Raw genomic sequence first — 17,168 nt, forward strand, 5'->3', positions numbered from 1 at the left:
CAGAGATCTTTGTGCCACCCTGTGTGCAGTCCTAGAGCAGCTTCTCTGTATCTGCAGATAATCTGAACTCTAATCTTCCCTGATCAGTTGGCTCAGCTAACTGAACATCATTCTCTTTTACAGACAACATGTGCAGTAAAGCGAGAGCAACGTCGTATCGCAAACGGCAGACGAGGCCACATGTAGCTGTGCGATCTCAGAATATGAGCCCGAGAGAATGTTGGAGTGGCCTGGATGTTTTGTGTAAACTCTCAGGCTGAAACCGGCCTCTCTGCGGCTCAGTGTCACGTCAATAGACGAGAACACAGAGCGAATCCCAGGCTGAAGTTAACCACCGTGCTCACTGCGGCTCTATTGCTTTTTCCCACAGGACAAGCAGCTTCATTATGAAGCACCGTGGTCTCCTTTTCATCTCAGTGAGATCACCCCTGTGGGGAGTATCAACACTGTGAGCCACATCTGACGCTCTCTCGTCCCTGTTTAAACACTGAAATAGTGTTCAATCATATTGTTGTTGGCTGCTTTCTTTCTTTTTTCTTTTTTTTTCTTTTTGTCATAATGCAGCTGCTTGGAAACTGCCATAGGACTCAAAGATCTCAGCGGAGAAAGGAGGTGATCAATTTCTGAGGGAACCCCCACCTACCCAGCCACCCACCCTCTTCTCTCCCCCTCGTCTCCCTGACCCCTCCACTTCCTCCTCCTCACTTCAACTAGCCATAATTATTTTGCAAAAGAGCTCCAGAAAAAGAACACGCAGAGTAATTTCTCTTGCCCAGTTATGAAAAGCTCATTAAAAAAGGCCCGGAACAAACAAAGCTTTTCCTGTGAGGCCTCTTTTCAAATTCATTTCATAATTTTCCTCTGTTTTAATCATTTATATCAATTAATCATTCCTTGGTGGAAAAGACATTCTTTGCAATCTTCCGTGGGGTTTTTTTGTTCTGCTGAGTGAGAGGCTTGATGAGAATGTCAGGAGAATGTGGCTCAAACCAAGGCGGAGTAGCACCGGCTTTGCCAAAAGGGAAATCAGCTTGATGCAGCGCGATCTCTTCGGAGCTGCAGGAATAATTAAACAATTAAAGTCAAGAAAAAGATCATCTTTATACATCTGACGTCTTTCTAATGAAGCCAGGGGCATCTTATAAGAGAGCCGTTTTGTCATGTAAAACCACTCAGCCTGCTGAATCTCAAACAGGGAAACTTTTCTCCAATAGCAACTGTTTTTGGTTAAACTGAAGACGTCACTTGTTTGCAGCTTTTCTTTACAAGGAGAGCAGCCCCCCGCCTCTCTGTCGTGGTGTCGCCACCATATACATTTCATTTTTATTAAAAAAGCGTTACAGTCACCTTCAGTTGATGGGATCTCAGAAGTGTCACGTGATGGTGGAAAAACTCAAACTGAAGGAATTAAAAGGATCTCAGCCAAATCAGGTCTTGCAGATTAGCCTTAATAGGTGTTGAAACCAATGACCCGAGGCTTAATGAGGTTGTAAACGACAGCAGGCCTCGCTGCGATTTTTTCCAGTGACAGACGATGGCGCCACTACGCAGCTATTAGGGGGGCTTGATATTTCCCAGAGGTTGGAGTCACCCTCGGTAAACTAAGTAGTTATTGAATGTCAACTAATTAAAGTCGGGCGTGAGATGAATGCAGCCTACAGGATGTTGCTATGCAGCTTTCAGTAGTCCCGACAATGGAGACAGTTTGATCTGTATATTATTACAATGCTTCATATGCAATCTCTCCATGTTCGAGTATTATGGACGTTTAGAAGAGATAATATATTTATCACGGTGATATTGAAGCTCCTTAAACAGGACACTGAGCTTATTCTACGGATTTTCTTTGTCGTATAAATCCGCTCTAATCTCGTCTCTGCCCCTGATTTGGCTTGTATACGTTGGACTGCTGCGTGTCTCTTCTCTCCGGTCCATCTCACCTCCGTTTCCATCCTTCTCTGTCTGCGTGTCCGAGTCAGTCTCGCCTCCCTCTGATTGGCCAGAATTGTTATTCCTCTTAAATGGACCGCGCGCGGATTGGCTGCCGAGGCTCTTTCGTCACGCGGCTGAAGGGGCTTTTTTACTGGAGGTTTCTTCCTGTCAGCGACACATGTAGAACAAGCAGCTAACGGGACCCAGAGACCAGAGCAGAGGACAGTCAATTACAGCTTCTCTGCCTGCCTCCGTGTTTCTGTTTTTCCTCCCTCCCTCTTCTCCACGCACTTCTCCAGCTCTGTGGACACAACGGCATGCGCAGACCTGTAATTACGGCTTGTGATGGACTCGTTTTTGTTCCAGCGAGAAAAAGAGCACTAAAAGCGGCAGCAGCAGTTAAACGGGAAGCATCCAGTGGAAATACTATCTGATAACTCCATTTGCTTGCTGAAGAGCCGAGCTCGAGGGTTTCGCTGCCGCGCGGAGCTGGAGGCCGACGACCGCGCGCGGTGTCGCGTCCGCTTTCTACCTGTACTTTTTTGGGGTACTGTTGTTGCAGCCTACCTGTTCGCCTACCTGCCATTCAAGCCGTCAACTTTACAGCCATTACCCTGAAAGGAGACAAACGAGGTGGGTGTTTGCCGCTGGTACAGCTGTTCTGTGTGTTTGCGCTGTATATATATATTTTATATGTATATATGCTACCTGCAATTGTCCGTAGTTTTCAGAGTGGAAACAGTCGGTTTTGAGTCCGCCTGTGTCTATTTTAGGAATGCCTGCGCTCAGATGTGACAGCGGACATTACACTGGTCTTTTTAAAGGACTCAGCTCGTAGTAATTGAGATGTGAAGCTGCATTTCTTTTATTTTCTATTTCAAAAACAAAATCAGGCAGCGGACAGAAGCTTTTAGCACATGGCTGTCTGATATGTCCCCCCCCCCCCCCTCCCTCCTCCGTCTCTCTCGCTCCCTCTTCTATTTCCATGACTTGGTCTCCAAATTGCTTGCCCGTGTAATTACTTGAGTTAGCCCATTTAAGTTAAAAGCCACCCCCCTCCTCTTCCCCTCCCCGTCCCCTCCATCCCTCAGCGGAAAAAAAGGAAACTCCTCTGAATGAAACTTGATGATGGCCCCGTCTTGTTTATCCGGGAGTCACTTTCAGGTCGGCTTTTTTGATTCATCTCCTTTTAGATTTAATCAGCACTAAGGTACGCTGTGGTTTGTCCCTAAGAGCCATCGCTAATGGGCTTACTGAATGCTTTTCTCTGTGCACCCCCCACCCTCCCTCTTCCTAACTCTAATTAGCCTACCTGTCTTTCAACATAGATTTGGCTTTATCCAGGCGAGGCTGCCTTACCAAATTGGAGAGGATTACATTTGAAAGAGCCCACATTAATTTGGTGGGTGAAACAAATGCCTGCATTTCAGTAGATTAGAACATTTAACATCATTACAGCGTGTGCACATCGCTGTATCAGGGCTGTGGTGTAGATGCGTGATCATATACTTGGCTGAGGTCAAAGGCTCATGCAGCATCAGAACTATTGTGCCAAACATCAGCCTCTCTTTACTCACTCCCTTGAGTTTTGCTGTGGACATCACCTCTTTGCAGAGTGAGGAATTGTGCGCCATTAGGACAGCTCAACAAAGGCCCATGCTGTGTAATTGTTCCTCTGGCCCCACAGTGTTATCAGTGAATAGACATTCATCACAAGAGGTCTGATGAAGCAACAGCGTAGAGATCAAGGGCAGATTAATTCACTAAGTGACTCGTGGTTGTCTTGTAGCAGAGATCGGGCTTCGCAGCTGCAGATACAACATGTTCAAACAGCTGATAACTGATCAGTTATGACAAATGTGTCAACTCATAGCTGTGTAAGTCCTGACCCTTGTGTGTACAAAGCAGTCCTTGAGTGTAAAAGGAAAAAAAATAATAGTCTGAACAGCAACCTGTCATGGTTTCTTCTGTGTGTTCTCAGGTACGATGGTGAATCCCGGAGGCAGCAGCCAGCCACCACCGGTGGGCACAGGTTCTCTGTCCTGGAAGCGGTGCGCCGGCTGCGGGGGCAAAATTGCGGACCGTTTCCTCCTTTACACCATGGACAGCTACTGGCACAGCCGATGCCTCAAGTGTTCCTGCTGCCAGGCCCAGCTGGGTGAGATCGGCACATCGTGCTACACAAAAAGTGGCATGATCCTCTGTAGAAACGACTACATCAGGTGAGGAAATCACCAGGTTGTGTGTTCAGTTTTCTGTATTTTGCTTGTGCAGCCTTACTGAGCAAGTTTGATGTTTAAACATCTTGCATGAATTTAAAAGGAAAAATTGTGCTTCTCATAGCCCGTAGAACTTTTCTTCTGGATTATATTAGGCTGTGATATTAAATCAAGTTAAAAGCAGGACTAAGCTGATGTAGATCTGTCATGGTCATGCAACCGTCCGCAAAGTTTGGTGCATTCCTGCACGACATGTGTCTCAAATTGTACTAACATCATCAGCGCTCATTAAGGCATCCTGGTTGAAGGCTCTCTGGCCTGCCCTGAAAGACGCCAAACGTGGCGCCATGTTGACAGAGCACAAAGCAAAAGGAGAGAGTCTGTGCAGGTCATAATGCGGTCTGTCCTGTTTTACAATCAACAAAAGAACAGAAAACTGGTCCTAAATGACTTGAGTTAGCTCTGCAAGAGACACGGACAGGATCTGTGTTCAGTGAAGGCTGTTTTATAAAAATTTTTTAATACAGTGGAAAAAGGATCATTTAATTAGCAAAGAGAGCCTTTTTAAATATTCAAGTAGGTGTGCCAGACACCCAACCAGAGCTTGTTGATGACACTCATTCTGGTCATGTTGAGCAGTCTTAAGTGACGAGAGAAGGTGCAGTTTACTGAAAGTTGACATGCATCCTTGACTCAGCCTCATGTGCTAGACTGGTATGGATTTTTAAGCCAATCAATTAGCCATTTGCTAAACTTGAGTTTCTATTCATGCAAGACAGTCGGAGAGTCTGCTTTTATTGTTATATAATAGAAATGCATGCTCATATTCTAATGGATGGAACCGCACTCCAGTTAACGTACAACGCTGCTATCAAATCTGCACGGATAATTCAAAATCTAAAGTGCGCCTGTGCGCTCTCACACCCACCTCATAAAAAGGATGGGGAAGTCAATGGGGTACTTCATTCATAATGGGACTATAACGTAATTAAAATTGGAAGGGGGGGAAAATGTGGATACACCTTTCCACTTGTAATGAGAGCATGCTTGGTGGAAGAGCTAAAACGCACATTATGGAACCATGAGATCTCTGTGGAGATAAAGACAGGAGCGGGGTAGGAAAAAAACATCTGACAGTGAGTCTACACAATTAAATGCTTTAATTATAGTCCCCCTCCATTTCCTTTAGTCCTGATGGGTTTTATCTAATGAGATCTGGTCCCTGGCTTGTATCCGCTCCCAATGACGTGGCCGAAATGAATGAGAGCCACACTGCAAACAAAACATTTAATTAACCAAATTGGCTTTTGAGAGAGAGCAAGAGAGAAAGACAGAGAGAAGAGGGATTATTGTGAAGGCCATTTGCTGCTGTTTTTTTCCCCCTCTTCATCTTAAAGGGGCAGATTCATATTTGTAATAGAGTGCTAAACAGCTCAACATACGTTCTCAGCTGCAGCTTCAGCTTTATATCCATACAGCTGATTTAATAATGCTCATCTGACTGATCGGGAGTTGAGTCGTATGCCTGGCCTGGGATGATAACCCATCCCCTGTTTTTCATGCAGCGCTTGTCCCCAAAAGCTTTAACTTAAAGCCAAAGTTGTGTTTGCTGTAGGGATCATGTTGTTTTAAGCTGGAGGTGATATTATTTCTGTGGGCTGCTAGTAGAGGGAGAATTAATTTACTTGTGGCTGCTGGATTCAGGGAGAATGTGTGTCCCCTTAATTGAATAAGCCTAGGTAATTAAATGGCACTTTTCCAATAGAACGTGTGAGGTAAATCTAATAGTTGGTTATTTAATATCACTTTGAAGTCTTCCCACTCAAGCACTATGACAGCACAAGAGAATGTGAACTATTAGGCCAGGGGAGAAAAAAAAAAAACGGGATCTCAGAAATTAATTAAATCGCATGCAATTTAGGGGAAACGTTTATCTTGATTTGTCATAACAGAATTAATTCAAGGCCTTCAATTCACTTGGGGCCAGATCTGTTACTCTGAATTAACCAAGTGTAATTTGGCTGATCCCCCACCGCCAGCACCACCCAGCCTCCGACTCCAGCCCTACACACCCCCACCCCCTCCTCCTGAAACACATGCACATCACAGATTCACGCGAACCCTCCCTCATCCTCGCAATCTCCCCACCCCGCCCTGTCCTACCCCCCCTCTACCCTTTTCTCTAATGCAGCTCTTGCCATTATGCAAAGCCCCGCTTCAGTATCAATATGGCCTAGTGCTTTTAAGGTGCTTTGGCTGCTGATGTAGAGAGGCATTTTTAATGGACTGTGTTGCAGAAATCATTGTTGTGGGGTAATTTTACCCTACTCAAAGGCCTTGGTGAATGAGGTCTGCATTTACCAGACAGCCTCGCAGCAAGCTATGCTATATTTCACCCGGCAGTCAGCGCTGAAATGAAATCCAATAGTCATTGCCTGCATAGGCAACAGACAGGTCCAAATGTGTTTTTTTGTTTGTTATTTAATTTAATCTAAGACAGATTCACAAGGGCGGAAGACGACAGATAAATCAAGATAAAGCCATCCCCGAGAAACGTAGTGAGTAACTGATTTTTTTGTTGTTGCAAAAAGCAGAAACCAGATGTGTCATTGCAATTAAGAGTCCCTTGGCCTTACTTATACTGACCTGGGGTGTTGGCTTCACCTCAGCGCTGTAGTTCACTGGCAGAAGAGGCCATTAGAGCCCAACTCTAAACCGATGCAGCAACTTAATTGAGCACCTAAAGGCTTTGGCTCCTAAATCAAATACTATCAAGAGCTATCCCCTGGTAAAATAATTAACCCGGTACGAGTTTCACACTGCGCCCAAATGTAAAAAGGCTGCGGTGAAAACTCCTTTTGTCCTTTGTTTCCTCACCTCTCAAAAGCTTTCGCACAGGAGGAAACTCCTCGAGCAACATATTCAACAAGAGCACGAGGAACATGTTTTCAATTTGAGCGAAGTTTGAATTTCGGAATGAGCCGGCTTTGATATGCAGAAACATCTTGTGGGGAAAGTGTAGTTTTGCTTCTCCACACACACACACATTGCAGCAGAGCACAAGAGTCTTAAAGCAAGGCATATATGTTCATTTCCACTGTCATGTTTGTCCCAGCGAGAGCAGAGAATTGGCAGTGTTGTGACGACGGTCTCCAGTTAATTAGTTTCTGAAATTGAGTTTTGATGGAGCCATTCCAAATGATGCCAAGACAAAATTTGCTTCAGCCTAAGCTGCCTTATTGAAAGCCATTTCTGTGTCCCTTTGCAAAGAGCTCTGGCTTGTTTGTTTGTCAGTTTTTCTAACAACTGCTCGGGTTATGGTTGGGATGGTAGAGGCATTTATTCCCTCTTTGTTAAATACATTTCATAAAAAATGTCTTCAAGAAGGTCTGCGCAGAAAGACACTTTGATCTTGTTGTTCTTTCTTTCGCTTGTTAATTTTTTTCCCCCCAACCAAACAACTTTATCTGATGCACGCACGCCAGTGTTAACCACTCCCCCCCTATCCCTTTCTGTCTCCATCCCTCTCTCTCCCTCTCTCTCCTTCTCTCCGGAGCATGTCAGATGCCGTGGTCTTATTTGATTGCTTAGGAAAAGTGCAGTGATAGAGCAAACACCCGGTGAGATATGATGACAAATGGGTCCAGATCCCAGTAAATTACTTTCTGCTCAAATCGAAATTTCATTCAGTTTGCTGCTCACCGAGATGAAGTAATCTAAATTGTGGACTCAGAAGGAAGATAGAAGGGAAGCTGGAGCAAGCATTTCATTATCAAGAGGCAGAGAGAGAGAGAGAGAGAGAGAAGGTTAGGGACGAAAGAGATGAGCAGAAGCAAATCTAAAGTGTTGACACCATGATTGAAAAGGTTAACCCATGCACATTATATATCAACCCGAGTAGCTACGGGGTTTCTAATGGAAACACGGCACTGACGGAGCATTCACAGGAGTCCTAATGGCAAAAGCACTACATCTCCGCCTGGATGTACAATCAAATCCTCTTAGGTCCTTATTGCTTATGTTCCACGTTATTATTAGGCTGCAAAAAATGTGCAGCCAAAGTAATATGCAGTTTCAGTGCTAGATGCTTGTGGAGGGCAGAGTCGTGTTGGATTCATTTTTCCTGTTGATACTGTGATGATTTTCTATTTCTTCTGCTGTATGTTTTCCCTTCGAGGCAGAAATGGAGTTGGGGGAAACTTAGCGCCGGATACACTTTTCATTCAGTCACACACTCTGCAGAGAAAAGTGTGGACAGTCCATTACACAAGGCTAAATCTGTGCAGATGCATACAGCAGCTCCACAGTAACACTCCTTCTTCGTCCCTTTCTTCCCCCCCTCAGATTATTTGGGAACAGCGGAGCTTGCAGCGCCTGTGGTCAGTCTATTCCAGCCAGTGAACTGGTGATGAGGGCACAGGGCAATGTGTACCATCTCAAGGTAAAGTCAAGTTTCCTCTTGATGAAGTTGGAGTGCTGCACAGTTTAAAGCCTTTGTTTTGTTTTTAGCAGCGATGCATCGGTTATGAAATCCTGGGCCGATGTTTCAAATAACATTTTTTTTGGAGATAACTGATGGTGATCCCATTATTTTCTTTCATTTGTAACTTCATATTTTAGCATTTTGCCAATATACTGATATCAGTCAGCTGAACAAACGGATATTCAACCGACACATCAGCACACTCCTAGTTTTCAGTTTTGTGTATAACAGTGTTTTCCTTAGTATCGGAATTATCTCTTTGAAGAACACACAAATCAGCATCACATTGAATTAACTTTACACTAATTATGTTGTGTGCTTGGCTTAAAATGTCTCTGTTGTGGTCAATAGCGACTACTGTCTGTACGGAGCAGGGCTAATGAGATATGATTAACAGGAGATCCAAAAAAGTATTAAAGCAAAAACTTTAGTTTGAATTCAAATTGGTGTAAAATCCAACTGCTGGAGTGCTAAAACAATAAGCGGATTAATCATTTAATCACCATCTGTTCTCATGTTTAATAATTAAAATTTTCAGCTTCTTGAGTAATGTTAATCCATTTAGCATTTTGATATTATTTCACAAAAAAGGAAATTTTATAGCATCACTGTATTAAAATGTTGTGATGAAAAATGATGTGAGCGTGTGTTTGAAGACTTATGAAACAGACCTAGGATCAGTTTTGATCTTAGCTATGAGAAAACATTAATATTTTGTGTAGATATTTGGTTGAAGCCTCAAAGTCTCTACAAAAACTATAGATTGCGTATGAAAAATTGATGTAGCTGCCCTGATGTTAGTCATTGGGTTTTGAAGCCTCTGTGCTTAAAAACAACTATATTTCAAATTTAAAGTTGCCATGTTTAGGCGGGATGAGGGCATACTGATTTATCGGTTAATGATGGTTAGCTGTTCATTAAGAGAGCGTTCATTAAGAGAAAAACAGATTTTTGTACCATGCATTTTTAAAGCTGTAAAGCTGGACGTGTTAGCAGGAGGAGGGAGGCTGTGGGGGTGACTTGTTTGTGGAGCAGAATAAAGTGGACACTACAGGATCTGACCTTTTTTGGCACTTCAGCATTAAGGCTCAGGTGTTGCTGCAACAGAAACAAAGAAATGCTTGGCTATGAAACTTTGACATGACGTGATGTCCCTAGTGGTTAAATAAGAGTACTGCAATTTGCACATGTATGTATCCAAGGCTGAATTTTGCATGATATCTATCAACAACGTGACAAGATTTCTCCTTGACAGATGTAAGGAAATAAATGCCAGATGCAAGATCTTTGAATTTACAGATGTGATGTGGTGTTCTAGTGTGTTAAAATGTAAAAAGTCTGTTTTTTAGCTACTTGATAACATTACTGAGAACAGGGAAGCTATTTAGAAACCAAATGATGGTTGTGTCTTCCACAAACACTAAATCTTAATGTGCGCTGGCTTTATTTAAGGAGCAATTTAAAGGCAGGATCCTTTAATTGAAATTGAGATTTAGAGATCACAGGCGCTCAAGTCACAAATAAGATTCTTGGAACCTGCTTAAGCAACATTTTTATCCTCAGCTTCCTTTACAAGTTCAATGTAAACACACTACAGGGAAGGACCTGTAAGACCTTTAAGATCGGTTCTGTCTTTGTTTACAGTGTTTCACATGTTCCACCTGTCGGAACCGGCTCGTCCCCGGGGACCGGTTCCACTACATCAACGGCAGCCTGTTCTGCGAACACGACAGACCCACAGCGCTCATCAACGGCCATTTGAGTTCACTGCAGACGAACCCGCTGCTGCCCGACCAGAAGGTAAGACCCCCATGATGGCGGAGGGAGCCCCGCGGTTCTTTGTGGTCTCATTTCAAAGTACAAGACAAGCAGCAAAAGTCATCAGTCAGCCGGAGTCATTAGCAGGAAAAGGAAAAACATCTGTAATTTTCACGGCAACATTTTTCACTCTGTTTATATTGATGTCGTCGATTCGACTTCACTGCAAGGCATGCAGCCGATATTAAATCTTACAGAGCAGAGATGAATTTTATTTTTAGACAGCCAATGGATTTTTCCATCATTCTTGTTGGAGGACATGAACTTAGAAAATCTGTATTAACTGTCAGCACAAAGCATGCGAAAATGATGTTTTTGTGTACCGCTGCCCTCACACTTTGTTACCAGCAGACACATATTTGACTCATTGTGAATTTATTTTGCCGTTCTGAGCCAGACGTCCACTTTTAACATTAATACGGAGTGTTTAAAACCGAATTTGACTTTTCTATCAACACGCCTGGGATCACCTGGGTTAAGTTATTACTCCGAGGCCAAAAATGTGCATCCGAGTGGGGGCGAGAAGCGAACACAGACAGCAAGCTGCAGCAGCATGTATATCATGAAAGCTGTCATCATGGCTTTCCCTGATTTGATCTCGATGCCTCCAGTGAAAGCAAAACAGAAGGCCTAATCATATACGAAGGATAACTTCATTCTTCAGGATAGCTTCATTGTGCCTGCAGCAGATCTAATCATTTTTGCCTCACAACAAGCAGCTTTATTGATACCTTGTCTGCACATAGAGCACACTGAGAGATATGGGAGGTGTTTGGAGTGTGTCAGAGTCTGACTGAAAGAGGAATTATATTGTTGGGAGCATGCATTTCACCTTGAGTGGTTCTGTGAGTAGAGGAGAGGTAGAACTCCATTAAGCCCCCCCACATCCCTCCTCCCCTTACGTCACAGGCCTTTTAAGGGCTTGTCACTTTTACAAATCAGCTCTTGGAGCTCTAAGAGCTCCTCACATTTAAATTGAAAGCCGTTGCATTATCTAGCTTAATTTTAAATGTCTGTTTAAGTCCTTGCTCCCACCCCCAGTGTCTCTTGCAGCATGGCTGGTGTAGTAAATATGAGGCCTCATTGTTTATTTATGCACTAACATCAATTGTAGTGAAAACTGCTGAATTATTGATGCTAAAATGCAATCTGAATATTGGCCCTGGTGCTTTAATTATAGCAGAGAGCGAATTATTAAATAAACAGAGACTCATCGCTCAGTGGGAACAGTCTCTGGATGCTTTTGTTATCTGCGCGAGTGAAATAAGGAGAATTATTCTGCCGCTCAAGCACTTTATCACACTGTATTTCTTTTGCTCGAACAGAATTTCGACAGCCTCAAACAGCAGAGGCTTACAGCAGGATAACAGCCCTCTGAATCAATACGGCTCCAGTGTATCGGCCTGAATATAGAAGCTGGTTTAGCAGAGGAGAAAATGAAGCAGTCACAGGGTTATCTTCTGACCGTTGTTTTGATTATGTGCGATTTCGCTGTGACATAATTGGTGTTGTTCACGATCATGGCGTAGGACATGTGATGCTCATTTATTAAGCTTTCTTCCCAGCTTCTTCCTAATCTCTTTGTTCAGAACAGACAAATTACCGCTCTCATACAGAGCTGCTTTGACCCAGGGGAGAGGGACCCTCCCAGCGTCAGTCACTTTAATTAGCCCCCAAGTAGGAGTTTGCAATTACTAATAGATTGAAGCCCTCCTAGTGATTTGAGGGATGAAGGGAAAAGTAAATCGCCCCTTCGAATCGCGGAGGAAAAAAACAAGAAAGATGAAAAAGTTGAATGCTGCTGGTACCCAGACAGATAATTGTCTTTCCTCCCCTGCATTTTTCTGTTTCAAAGGACTGAACACCTCCTGCAGTTATGTCGGAGCGTGGTTCTAATTATACCAAAGAGAATCGCTTCATGAATGCACTTTTAGTTAATGCAAAGTAAATGGGACACCAGATGGTTTTCAAAGCCTGGCTGATCAATAAATTAAACACTGGAGCTGGTGGAAAGTTTATTTATCAAGGGGTGAAACATTTATGACATTTTGTGAACTGATGCTCTTAATGACGGCTTGATGTCTGTTCTCATTTAAACTTTTCCCTTTTTTTTTTTTTTAAATTTTTTATCGCCCTCTCCTTTCAGGTGTGTTAGGCGGGAGCCGTGCAGGAAGCAGGATGTGTGCCTTCATTTTAACCCTTACCCATTGACACCCGAGACAGTGTGGATCAGCAGCACCCCGGCCTTTTTAGCTGTGCCCCCAGGCCCTTTTGTCCTAAAGGAATCCTCCTCACATCTCAACCAGTAACCTGACTTTTTATTTCTGCAACTCATACCCAGCGCTCAGCCTTCAATCCTTGGCTTTTCCCCAACTGTGGGTGGATACTTGCACTTACTACACCTGAATCGGGACACTGCGGACTCTGTGACCTTGGGACGATTTAAAGGGGGGGAAAAAAGAAAAGTGAAAAAAGGGGGAGACCGATCCGAATCCTAGAGGACTCTACGGGAGGAGAAAATTAAACAACGTGACGAGACTATGTTGTGACTGAAGAGAAGGAACGAGACTAATGAGGTTTAAAAGGCGCAGGCTTTTCAACTCTGCACATTTGTTTAAAGACATTTTGGGGGGAAACCGGGACTTTTTCATTTTTCCTCTCCTCCTTTTCTATCCTCATTTCCCAGCAACATGGTGTTTCCACTTTCTATATTTTAAGTGTTGTCAAAGGGGAATGTGTTTTTTGGTTTTCTTTCTTTCTTTTTGGTGGTATATATCTATATATTAAGATGGGGTTTAAAAAAAATCTGTGGCATTTTGTGGAAAACAAATCATGAACACTCTCTTGGTGTATTTGTAAAACTACCATGTATGTACAGTATGCATGTAAATGTCGTTGTCCAGGCGTGGCTACAGTACATCTGACCCCTCCGCACTCAGCTCCTCCCTTTGAAACTCATGGCAAGCTGAAGAAATTTGCTCATAGTCAGTAATGTAGAGATCATCACCAACATTTAAATGCTGAATGAAAGAGAAATTTATTTGTGATATTTTCCGAGACATTTGCTCCAGTATGGTGTATTTAAGTAATAAAAATATTGAAGATTTAATAGCCTCCTTAAATTCATTGTAAAGCTTCAGTGTCTCTAATTAGCTAAACTTGGGTTTTTAGATGTTGTAATGAGTACCTGGCTAATTTTGTCTATTCAAGTGGGCAAAAGCCTGATATCAGCATGGCTGAAAATCCTCTATTGAACATCCTGCAGCACTGCCATTCAATTCCCAGCCTCGCAATCATCAAGGCGCATGATGAGCGTCTAACTGAAAATGGATAAACATGTATCCTCTGTTTTCTGTTCGGATGACCGTTTGCTATTCATCACTCTAATACCTGACAGAAATGGAGGAAAATGTCCCTTTGAAGATTCAATTACTGCAGAGAGGGAGAGAGGTGTCTCTTTCTGGCAGGCACAAATTGAATGGGCTATTTGCAGAACAAATTGGTGTTTGAAGTCCTTGCAAGACCTAATAGGTCTGAAGGAGGGACCCGGTAATGGCTGATGCGCTTATCTGCGGAGTCTGCGGCCTCGCATGAGCTCGCTGCTGCCGCTGAAACAATGCTGCTCTTCTCCAGGAGGCTTTGATGCAAAAAAAAATCATCTCGAAAAGGAAAGGAAATGGACCTGAAGAGTAAACAGACCCTTGTGTTTTAAATTGGAATTTCAATGGCATGAAAATCACGCCGAGTGGATTTGTTCTCGACCTTCTAAAGCACAACCTAAACATAGCGATTGTTAGCAATGCGTCACTTTCAGAGTCCCGGTTCTGAACATGCTGATCGAAGTCTAGCCAAGTATCTAATACGACTCTGATGCGCAAACCTGAACAAAAAGAAATATTAAAAAAACAAAACAACAAATACACACCTGTTACCTTGAACATCACAACAAAAGGCTTTAATGGAACTAACAGCAAATCCTTTGGGTCCTGTGGGGCTTCCGGGATGGGGGCGCAATGGAGAGGAGTGCTTGGTCTGTGGTGGTGTTTCAGGAGGTGGTACAAGTCAGAATAACACAAATGGAAGGTCCCACGTTTCCCAGCAGGACACTGAATTAACGCTCACGTCACTCATCTCTGGTTTTAATGTTGTGGCCGATTGGTGCGTATAACAGATACACTAAACAGGACAATGTAACTAAATCCGTGGCTCAGGTAATAGATGGGCTTCGATCCCGTGCTAAAGTATCCTTGGGCAAGACGCTTGAATGCCAACCTGCTTGCTATGGCGGGCGAACAGCTTGCATGGCAGCTCTGCCACACACCAGACCATTTAACAAACAAGTCGTTTCCTGGCAGGAACACCACTTTAACATTCTCGATTTGTATCTCTTTGCTTGCTTGCTTGCATTGTTTGAGCATGCAGGTACTCGCATGTACCTGACAAATGTCTAGCTTTGATTATCCATACATCACATTTTCCACCTCAGCCTTTTTTGTAATATTTACATTTTGTTAAATTTCCAGCACTTCCGCTCAGCTTTCTTTCTTTCTTTTTTTTTTTCACGGACAAATCGACGGGAGATGCACATCGATACAGGTGGAGGGAAATGGCTTTAATGGAACGGAGCCATAGTTAATGTTATTAGTAACACCTGTGCCTCTGACTACGACAAGCCAAAATGTCTTCCAGTGTGACAAAGGCAAGGCAGCTTATTAATGCTGCACATTTCATACACAGCTGCAGATCAAAGAGCTTTACTAATAGTGGAAAAAAGTGGGCATATTAAAACATGAAAATGATTATTAATAATGAGGAAAATGCAACACCAAATTGAGGACAGAAGTTCATTTATACACAATAGTAAGCAGGTAGGTTTATGTTTGGATTTTGTGGAACACTCTAAAAAGTTCGTATAGACAGAAGGGCTCAGTATCAAAAACAAAATTAATCAAGCCGAGGTTTACTTCACAGGTTTCCTGAAAATCCCCCAAATTTAAACCGCCTCTCAAAGCAATTTAGCTGTAGTGGTAGGTTTATTGAATGTTATATAAAAACTGTTAATTGTTCCCTAATTTTCCAAAATATAAAGCGTCCCTCCCACCCGACCATCTCTGAAAAGAATCCAGAGACAACATTCACTTCTTAAAAGGAATTATGGAAAATTCCCAGTTGCTGCTTTCATTAGTTTTCCCAAAAATATACTTTTAGGGATGAAAGTCGGTCTGTTTTATTCATTTTTCAAGCCCTATTCTTTCTTTTTTTTTTTTTTTTAAATTCCATTACCTACAAAACTACTTGAGCTCGGTACTTCAAGTATTTTACAATGAATATCTGGTACTATGGCTCTATGGATGTGGACCCTTGTGTAGCTTAAGTTAACAGAGTGATGGACGCTTGAAGTCCCGGAAATATTTGGATACCCGATCTCTGACAGCAGATTTGGATTCCTGCAGAAATCACAATGTTGCTGGTTGGGGACTCTTTTTGATTTACAGCTTCTCATATGCAAGATACATAATAACTCTATGACAATCCAAATCAGCTGAATGCTTTCACAGATATTAAATAAAGATATATATTTTTTTTAAAAACCACACATTTCCACAACATATCAGTGTGATATTCCTCAGGTTTGAATAACTCATATTTATAAATTGTAGTTTTTTTAAATTTGATGAACTGAGATGGAAAGAATCCAGTGTAACGCACCGTGTGGACATACCAGAACTGAGGCAGGAAAGTTTATATTCATATTCAGTTTCACAATCATTGCATTAAATTAATCTCTCATAACAATTCGTATATTCTATGTAAATCATATATTGCTTCATACTACTGGTTTTCACCCATTTATGGACTAAATGCATTTCTATCTAGGCTAGCAATAGTCAGATTCGCAAAAAATTGAAACGATCTCAAAGGATAATTCCACTTTTTTTTTTTTTTTTTACATGAGATTCAAATGGGGCTTTGGCTAGAGGTTCTATGAACCTCTTAAAACAGGAATTTTTTGTGTGGAAAAGGGGAGGATAGCTATGTAAACATCATTAAAATGTGGCAGTTTTAATACTTAGAGGACTGCAAAATGCTTCAAAACCATCATCCTCATTTAGCTTAACTGTCGCATTTGATTTAAGGGAGAATTATGAAACATGATGCCCATCCATTGCTGCTATTTCAGAGGTGATAACTGCAACATGCATCCCCACTTTCACCTGCATATGAATGGCTGTCAGGCTGCAGAAGCCTTTGAGTATCAGATTTTAAAAAAAAGAATTATCCTTTAAGTTGATTTTGGTTTAAAGTGATCTCAGTAATCCACATCAGAACAAGACCATTTCGTGCTACACTAACGTTGGCCTTTTCCATTATGAAATCCGCTTGGTTCCATTAAGCTGTTTACTCTCTCACACAGATAAATACATGCATACACACATGAATACACATAAGCCGTGCACGTGCGTACTAACAGATTTCATGAGTCATTTTTCAAATCAACTTATTGAGTCAAATTGCTCAGTTTGGGACTTACTACATATGTGAGAGTTTGCTTTGATGTGGTAAACCAGAGTGAGGGCTATGGGATCCCACCCACAACAATGAAGCACACTTAAATGGCACGGCAGCCTGAGGGAAATCACTTTGCTTCAACTCCAGCTCCTTCCTGCGCTCACTGGGGAGTCTACTGATGCACCACAACTGGATTACTTATGATT

The 17,168-nt window shown here is 42.5% G+C and overlaps 1 protein-coding gene across 1 annotated transcript; it reads left to right on the forward strand.

Annotated features, from left to right (window-relative positions):
- Positions 1–2,098: 2,098 nt before the first annotated feature.
- On the forward strand, positions 2,099–13,098 carry lmo4b (LIM domain only 4b). The gene is made up of 5 exons (XM_085398376.1): positions 2,099–2,565; positions 3,914–4,154; positions 8,496–8,592; positions 10,279–10,434; positions 12,599–13,098. The coding sequence occupies exons 2-5, from the start codon at positions 3,919–3,921 to the stop codon at positions 12,605–12,607; spliced, it is 498 nt and encodes a 165-aa protein (XP_085254502.1). The 5' UTR covers positions 2,099–2,565; positions 3,914–3,918; the 3' UTR covers positions 12,608–13,098.
- The last annotated feature ends 4,070 nt before the right edge of the window (positions 13,099–17,168 follow it).

Source organism: Rhamphochromis longiceps, linkage group LG23 (genome assembly GCF_057381845.1).
Source record: "Rhamphochromis longiceps isolate RC_006_pf linkage group LG23, R_longiceps_female_GT1.1, whole genome shotgun sequence".
Lineage (NCBI taxonomy): Eukaryota > Metazoa > Chordata > Actinopteri > Cichliformes > Cichlidae > Rhamphochromis > Rhamphochromis longiceps.